We start from the raw sequence: 9118 nt of genomic DNA, 5'->3' as shown, positions 1-9118 counted from the left end.
ATGTCATCGGGGGATTGGGGACAGAAACAAGGAGAAGCGAAACTTTTGGGACCAAGTCGAGGCTTCTGACTAACAGGGGAGATGGAAGGTTTCCCTGATGTCACCCCTTCAATATGGAGCTAGAGCTAGTTAGCAGGTATCTTAGCATAACGACTGGAAACAGAAAAGACAAGCTCCTCCTGGAGATTAGATGATTGTGTGCATTTAAAATGGACTCCGTTACAGTAAGTTCAACTGATTCGAGGTTAAAAAGGCCCTGAAAACTTTTTTTTCTCAATCATCTTCTGGCTACGACGGATTCTATAAGCACACACATTGTTTTGCTTCCTTCAGGTTTAAGAGTTCAGTTTTTCCTTTGTGCGCCCCTCCAATTAAATCTGATGAAAGCACAAGTTTACAGTCCTGATGAAGCAAATCAGTTACAAGTACTTAAAAATGTTTTTTTTTAAACTTTGATTGGTTACTTAGTCATTAATATCTAATATTTGTTACATAATATACTTTGATTTGAAGCAAAGTGTGCAGTCACTTTTACATAGAAGATATTAGCAACTTTACATTTTAAATTTACAACATTTTCACAGCATTACATTTATCAGGCAGTATTCAAATTTAGGTTTGTGTTTTGCTGAAGGTCAAAGGTCATCTGACCTCAATGTGACCCCACAGCTTGAAAGCTGAAGAAAACCCAAATACTGCTTGATCAGCTGATCTCCAAGCATCCATCAGACTATCTTAAGGCTGTGTAAATAGAGTACCATTATACCTGTACAACATGTTTTCATTGACATTGGATTATAAAAAAAAACAAAAAAAAAAAACCCACAACTGATCAGCAGTACAAATACTTGTACTTTGAGGCTTGGTGAAAATCATGAGCGAGATTCGAGAACACCGTCTTTCCGTCCTTCTCCATGTTGCATTCGTCTGTACGTCAGTGCAGGTCATGCTCTCATATCGTAACCGTGTGCACACGCACACGCACACACACACACACACACCTGAATATACAATATCAACATCCAAGATACAGGCTGAAGAAACTAGGCCTTGGGTGCAGAGGTTTTCCAAAGTGGTTTGTGATAGACCCAGCCTTCACCCTGGTGGAGAAGAAGAGACCAGTGTCAATATATTGTTACTATTAATTTTCTAGTGAGTTTGTTTACTCCAATAAAGTCATCAATGGCATCATTTGTTCAGGGTTGGAAAATATTGCAAGTTTTTGGAAACCAAGACACAAATTTGAGAGTTAAATATTCAAATACATACACGGCAGACCAGAAAATAAAACTACACCGAGACAGATCACAGAAATCTCCTGCCGAGTGTTTTTCATTCAAAGTTACTTCGAGGAATTTTTATCGTGTTGATGTTGGCAATCCCTGTGGCACCAAGGGGCCTTTAGAAAACCTCATTTTATTGCAGCAGGGTGCGTCAGTCTGCCCCCCCTGCAGTCCTGGTTCCGGTTCTCCCGTTGCCTCCCTTCCCTCGAGTAGTGTTGGTTAGCCGACAGCTGGAACTGGTGGAGCAAAGAGGCGGAGCTGTTCGATGCCAGAGGAGGACAGCTGCCCAAACTGTATGACTTTGTCTTACTCCGACTGGATTTAGCTGATGGTCTCGTTTACTTATGTAGGTCCTAAAGGCCTCAGTGTTACATCGAGACTGTTTCATAACCAGTTAAAAGTTCCTCGCAGCAACTTTAAAGTGACCCGGATACTTGGGAAATTCCAAATAGGTTTGTGCAAAGTCAGAGCACTCCAGCAGGAGGCGATTTGAAAAGTATTCACAGTCAGCAGGGGTGACTTTTCACAAGCTTTCTATAAATAAACATTTTCTCTTTGCAATGATAAATCTATGAATGCCGTCAACAGGCACCAAAGTCGTGATTCTGTTGTGGTGAACCGGCTCACCTCTCTGTCAAAGTATCTGGTCCTCCAAGCGGTTTCAGTCTCGGCCCGGTGCCGCTGCTCCGTCCTCTGCCTCTCCTCCAGAATCCTCTTGTGCTCCGTGGCTTTTTCGATATCCTTCTGCCGTAAGGCCTCAGTCACATGCTGCCACAGGCGCCTGAAACGCAGAGAAGAGATCGAGACGGCATCGAGGAAGGCGACCGGTTAGCTTCCTGTTCCATGAGAGTTGGGACTCTTTTCCTGCCGAAATATTTCCCCCCCGTGTGACTAAAACTCTCTTCCACGCATAAATAAAGACGGTTCGGACCTGGATTCGGTTGGTCCCTGCTTTTCAGTCGGCCGAACGCTCTTCTTCGTCACAGGCAGCTTGGTGACGTCGACCACCCTCGTCTCTCCGCTGGTGTAGCTGAACTCCAGAACCCCGTTCCACTCGCCCTGCACACGACACACCAACGCATTGGTGGTGTTGTGCTTCACCTCCCCTGTGACCCTGTGTTCAGGCAGGGCAGTGAGATTAATACATTTAATTTAGTTTGCATTATTTTAAGAGGCTGCATAATGGAAAAGTAGTTATGGATTCAAAATATTTGCATTTCTCACATCAAAAAGTTGCAGGATGCAGAAGAGAGCAACAAACGCAACGCTGATATCAGCTTGCACCCTGGGAGGAACTCACTTGTGTAACTTGCCACCGTAAAAAGGTTTTGTCTGGAAAGTGATGACCGCCGAGTAACCAGATTTAGCGCAGCTGATGGTGACTTTCCCGCCCAGTTCCACCCAGGGAACGGTGAGGATGGAGCGTGCATACGCACAAGGCAGCGTGAAGGTGTACTCCTCATCGTGCTCCAGCAGATAAAGACAACCTGGAAAGACGAAGACAGAAACGGTAACTAAACAGGAAGGATTTACCTTATCCTAGTTAGCGGTTCAAGCCATTACAAAGTACTTTAATACAAAACTACGGCCGGCTCACCTTCCCCGATCATGGACACACCAATAGACATTCCCATGAACTTGCTCTTGGTCCACACGTGCGTGTTCACACACATGCGCCTCTCCTGGCATTCGGCGTAGAAGCCGGACACAGGGGGGTGGTGGGACACCTGCTCCGCCACAAAGCGCACTTGGTAGGGGTCCTGGGAGGCGGACGGGTCGGTGCTTCCTTGCGAGGGCTCCTCGGGGGCCTCTGGGCTCTTGGGTACCTTCCAGGAGCAGTGGAAGGTCTCGCCGATGATGGGGTTGTAGGGCTTCTTAGCGATGGCCCCCTTGCGGCCCTCGTGGAAGGACGTGAGGTAGTACTCCACGAAGCGGACCATGCGGTCCTCCGGGCTGCTGCCGTCGGTGATGGTCACAAAGAGGTCCGGGTGGGACATGAAGTCAGCGTACATCTCCAGCAGGGAGCGCTTCTCTAGGATGAAGGTGGGCAGGACCACCTGGAAGGTCACATTTATGCATTTGTTTAAACACACAGGGTTCATACACATTTTGACCAATGGATTTCCATGACCAAACATTTTGTGAAATCTCAGTGCACACATGAAAAAGTGGGTAAATGTAGTATTTAAACTAACAATGAGAATACAAAGCATACAGTAAACCTTAAATGACACAAATGAATGAGACAATAGTTTGATTAAAAGAATAAACATTTATATAGATGCCTGTATGTATGCCTGCTTATATTTTGAGCGTCTTTCTTTTAAAAGCATATTCATTATTTCAAACTCTGTAAATGAACGCCATGAACACATGAATATAACACATTTACATGACTTTTCAAAAACTCTTGGGATTTCATTTTTTTTTCCCAAGGACTTTTCCAGTCCTGGAAATAACCACTTTAAAAATGCAATGACTTTTCCAGGTTTTCCATGACCGTATGAACCCTGAACACAGGTCACAGGATGACGACGCCTTTTTCCTTTTCTATTTGATGCATCAAGGGTCCGCGTGACGTTTACAGGTCATGACCCTGGGCTCGCAGTGTCCAGATCTCCATCAGAGGTCGGCCAGTGGATCCACCAGATAACCGATGAATCAGAAACCCAAGAGGAGGCTATGCAAATACTGGAAGATAGAATGGCTGTCCGGGACTCGACTGTGTTTTTAAGTGTGTCTAGGAGGAGTAATTAGAAAGCCAGGAGTGCTTACTTCAGCCTGGAAGGTCATTACAAATGAGACCCAACAACCTGATCCAAGATTGACTTATTCAGGGTCACTAAAAATGTTCCCCCTCATTCAGACAAACTCAATGCTTTTATCTTTTTTGTTTGACATCAAATCAGTTGCTTAAAATAGAAAATGTTGCATCTCCAAAACATCTACTTTTCCTCTTTTAGATTTCCACAACGTGAAAAATGTATTTTGTACATAATCAAAGATTCAAAATGGTCAGCTTTTTTTCCCTTTCGTCTGATTTATTTACTTGACCCATTAATAAAAAGTAAGAAACCACCAAGCTGGAGATACAAGGGTCTCACTGTGACAAATGAAACCCCTTAGCGTTTCATAGACTTCACAATGTCATGCCTCAGGGTTATAGATCACAGCAGACTGTTGTACATTAAGCTCTAAACAGCTAATCTAAGCACCAACATCTGGAAAAGCCCTTTCATACGGCTCACTGTGGGGCTACTGGGCTGAAATTACAAACATAATCCATAAACTCATAATCCTCCTCGAGCAACAACACAGAAAACCGGATCAAACACTAAACTAAGTGTGGGCGGAGCTTGTGGTGGAGCAGTGTGTGTTTTGCCTCTTGGCTGGACGTGGAACTTGACCTACCCGCGTGAGGTCCATCCCCAGCTTCAGCTGGGACAGCAGGTGTAAGATGACGCTGCGCTCTTCCTCCACAGCGCCCAGGTCATCCTCCTTTTCGGTGAAGGAGTCCTCCGCCTCATCCTCTGCATCGATGTCTTCCAGTTCCTGAGAGAGGGAGGGGAGGGGCAGATACTCAACAAGCTGCTTGAATGAGGTCGGCAGACCACTGCTCAACCATTTAAAAACATATCAACTATATAGTTTATAGAGGATTTAGAAAAGGGAAATCATGTATCCACTTCCTGATCTTAGCTGCTTCCTGTGAGAGAGGGGGGTCTTACCCCAGAGAAGCTGCAGGACTCGGGGCTGCTGAGCTCCTGAACGCTCCCCTCCAGCGGGCCCTCCCCGGTCGCGAAACTGCCCAGCGAGCCGCTGCCGTTCTTCAGGATGTCGGGCAGCTTGGGCTCCAGCCACTCAATGGTGGGTCCTGCCGTGGACGGGGAGCGCAAGGCGGCAGGTTCAGAGGTGCTCATGGTGCGATGCCCCCTCCCTCCCAAGACCCCCTGACACTCACACACGGAAGTAGCGCTGCACCACCTGCCACCACACAACCACCTGGCTGCTGACTGGACAGATGGCTATTCCTCAGACGGCTGTCCGAGACCAAGAGCGTAACCCAACCCCTCCGACAAACCAGGTATCAGGATACGTCGGCCCCGCCAGCAGGAAACAGCCCCATCCTCCGATTGGCTAAACCCTCCACGTATGGTGAGGGCATTTTTATGTATGTTTAAAAAGGTGGGCAGATCTCATTCAAATTCACCTTGTGTGTCGTAGGAGAATTGTATCTGATTGGCTGCCACTCAGACTCCGGCCTAATGAAATATACATCGAGTAATGAGATCGGCTGTGATAAAAATGGAAAACAGAACGGTTCTCTCTAAAGCTGGAATGTTTTTTTCTTTAACATGAAGTTGATTTAGAACTGAATGCTGTGCACAAAGCGTTGCCGAGTGGCCATCCGAGATCTCATTACCTTCGTGACAGGTGGTAAGAATAGGCACAGTTCCCCATCAATAATGCAAAATAATTCCACTGTGAGGCCAACACTAACGGCTAGATTGGTTGCAGGCCTGCATATACAAGACTAGGATTTGTTGTGGCCTCAGTTAACCAACAACTTACAGCAGAGAGGCGGCTCATTAAGAAGACTAAAACACTTCATCTGCAGGAGGAATGCTCAGTCGCTATGCATGCATTTACTCTTTTCCCTTGACTGCAATGTTAGAATAACCTACATCTAAACAAACAGTCAACAATCACCATATTCAGAGTCACAATAGGCACAGCTTAACTGACCTCCCAGGGAGCCTCTCTGCCTGGCCACCTGCTGCAGGTGCAGGATGTGCAGGCACTCGTTGAGGCAGTTCATGGTGGCCATAGACGTGGCCTTGAGCATCAGCAGATCCTGGTCCAGAGGGGAGAAGTCGGGCGCTGGAGGCAGGCCCTCTATGCTCTGGATCAGGTCTCGGTGTTGGCCCTGGGCCTGGGTCATCATCTGGAAGGGGATCATGAGTGTTTGGTTATATAAAAAGGCAAAAAAAAAAAAAGATAATTAAGTTAATCTGTGCAGGTAAGTTTGTTGAATTTGTTTAAATTAATTAAAATCTCTCAACATGGCTTCCTTTTTGTGAATTATTCATTCGTGTTTTTAAACTATAAGAAATAATTCCCCTTGGCCTTTTTTTTTTTTTTTTAAATCAGCATTTCTCAAATTGTAAACTAAGGTGGTTTAACTCTATCATTAAAAATCAAATCCATTTAATTGACTGCTATGTTCTGATTAGTAAATGGTAAACAACTACTTGTTTAAAAAGGGAGCCGAAAGAACAATTAATAGATGAAAAAAACATGATTGATCCAGTGTGTGCTGGAGTTCACTCTGCGCCGCCTAGTGGACAGTTTGCGTCATACAACTAGGTCAAAGTGAAAATGAGTGTTTGAGACTACAAATCAAAAGTATTTGTTTTTCTTCATTACAGTGGTTGATCACTGCATGTCTTCTATGAACATAATATATAAATGACATAATTATAACAATCTTCCCTCTGTACGTTTGTGTGCATCTATGCCATGGGAAGAGGATTTTAAGACATCCACCATGGAGGATATTGAAGATGTTTCTGGCTGCAGCTTGGTTGCATAACAGATGCACCACACTTCCCAGGCCTAACAGCATTTTGATTGGATCAGATGTTCTTGATTTCACTTGTAACCCACGTTTCTGCCAAGCAGCAGACTAAAAACTTGGCACAAATGCAGTTTTTGCTCGTGTCCCTTCCAGGAAGTGTGATGACGTAAACTATAACTTTTAAATGACCCATTTCCTTAATCTCATCTCCAATATAAAGAGCATAAAGATATTTTTTATTTCATTTAAAATATTATTAGCTGTTTAAGTGCATCTTGAAATGTCAATGATATGTTAACAAGTCTGCAGGATTAGAATCCAACATGCGAGAAGTGCGTCTCTGGCTGGCTGTACCTCTCTGGCATCCATCAGATGGTCCGGCACCAGGGACCTCTTGCTGGAGTAGAGCGACGAGCCCTTGTTCATCTGCGACCAGCCGAATAAGGTGGCGGGGTTCTGGCTGGGCCGGCGTAACGACATGGGAGAGCTGCCGCTGCCTTGAGACGCCATCGAGTAGCTCCGGGACTTGGGTGGAGGATTAGTCTGCTAAGTGCAAAATGTTCATCTTGTCATTTTCAAATAAAAATGTACAACTCCTAACAGATGGATTCTGAGAGGAAAGGAAGAGCGCGTCGTGAGCTCTGTGCATCTCAAGAACATTCAAATGTGGGCAGCGTAGTCGTCTGTCGATCAATATCCAGATCAATACCAGCGATTACGGGTCTTCAAAACAGGATAAAACCGGATGCATTCTTTTTAGATAAACATTAATATTTCACAGCTGTCCAGATTTCTGCTCTGCCGCTGGCTTTCATGGCTTCTTTGGCACATGAATGATAACAGGAAACTGAAGACTGTCCAGCTCACATCCGCTCAGTGGCAGAGTCACTTTTTAATATTTAATTTAAACTCGTCACAAACAGCGCGGTGCAGCAGACCGTAAGGGACATTTTACATTACAAACGGAGTACATTATGTCCCTAAATATATGCATATCTGCATGTAGGTTCCATCACGTCTAATATGTAGCACGACTTACCTTGCCCATGGCCTCCGTGTGGTGCTGCGTGCAGATCTGCAGTCGACTCACCCAGTGTTGTCTCTCTTTGGCATCAGTGGCTGAGAAACACAAACAAAAACGCAAACCCATCTCACGGTTACTCCACTACGATGATTGATTCCTGTGTGCTTCTGCATCACCAGCAGCAGATAATGGAAAAACATCCAGATCAATATCCCATGAACCTGATGGATGGTGATGACAGTGGGCCGGGAGGTTAAAAAAAAAAAAAAGAGCTGACAAGCAACATTAAAAAGGTGAACGGCTCGGTTCGTGGAAGCTCAGAGAGGACATGAAGTACTATTATGCATGTTAAACATACACCTCGCTGTGCGTATTTAGGTACCCACCCCTGAGCTTGTACTGCTCCCCGCTGATGGCGTTGACGGTGAAGGTGTGAGAGTCCTCGTCGCTGGGCGAGATGACGGCCCCGGCCAGGGGGAGCATCCCGCGGGGCTTCTGGGGCCGCGACTGCTCGTTGACAAAGTACTCCAGCAAGCCGGCCTCATTGTTCAACACAAAGAATCTGAAAACAAACAGCCGCTCTGACGGTGACTTGGCATGGGATTGGACTGAGATTACAACGAGGAACCTGGCCGGTGAATGCTGATAAGAGTTTCTTGATTGGGACACTAAACAGGTACATAACTCACCTGTATTGCCACCCTGTTACAAGGTTGGTGTATTTCATCAAGTAGCCATCAATATTCTCCATGTGGTCGCTGTCATGAGAGGTGATGAGGAGACAAAGAGCACGTGTTAAAATGCTATGACTGAGTACACACAGCTGTATGCACTAATTAAACATGGAGCATTGTCTTGTCACGTGTGTCACCTGTCCAATTAGAAAGCAACCGTGATCATAACCGTCAGAGCAAATCGGCCATATAGTGAACAGTCCAAACACATGATACAGAATGTAACATGTCGCAACCTACCAGGTAAACAAAGCACCTTAAATCAACAAAGCACTTTCAATGTAGTGTTAAGGTGACAGTCACCCACCTGTACTGCCAGCTTTTGGCACTTGCTCGTCCCGAGCTTGGGGTCCTGGTCTGGGGCAACACATCCAGTTTCCCTTCGTTTTCCGGGACTCGAACCGCTGTGGTCTCCCCTTGCATAGTCACCAGCAACGTAGCCTCCTGTAGACGCCTGTGAAGCTAAGCTAGGTCACCACAGATTTGATTAAATGGACGA

General features: G+C 45.6%; 1 protein-coding gene across 1 annotated transcript; it reads right to left on the bottom strand.

The window, feature by feature from the left end:
- Window positions 1-873: 873 nt before the first annotated feature.
- Window positions 874-9042, bottom strand: LOC306752826 (oxysterol-binding protein-related protein 11-like; the record flags this gene model as incomplete). The annotated part of the gene is made up of 13 exons (XM_079236633.1): window positions 874-1100; window positions 1911-2064; window positions 2215-2397; window positions 2584-2770; window positions 2881-3340; window positions 4695-4835; window positions 5012-5157; window positions 6030-6228; window positions 7216-7404; window positions 7901-7980; window positions 8272-8447; window positions 8575-8643; window positions 8927-9042. 13 exons carry the CDS (start codon window positions 9040-9042, stop codon window positions 1044-1046), a joined length of 2157 nt encoding a protein of 718 aa, XP_079092759.1. The 3' UTR covers window positions 874-1043.
- Window positions 9043-9118: the final 76 nt, after the last annotated feature.

This window comes from Taurulus bubalis (genome assembly GCF_910589615.1).
Source record: "Taurulus bubalis genome assembly, chromosome: 21".
Classification (NCBI taxonomy): Eukaryota; Metazoa; Chordata; class Actinopteri; order Perciformes; family Cottidae; genus Taurulus; species Taurulus bubalis.
The sequence above is the reverse complement of the archived record's forward strand: the minus strand, read 5'-3'. Positions and strand labels throughout refer to the sequence as shown.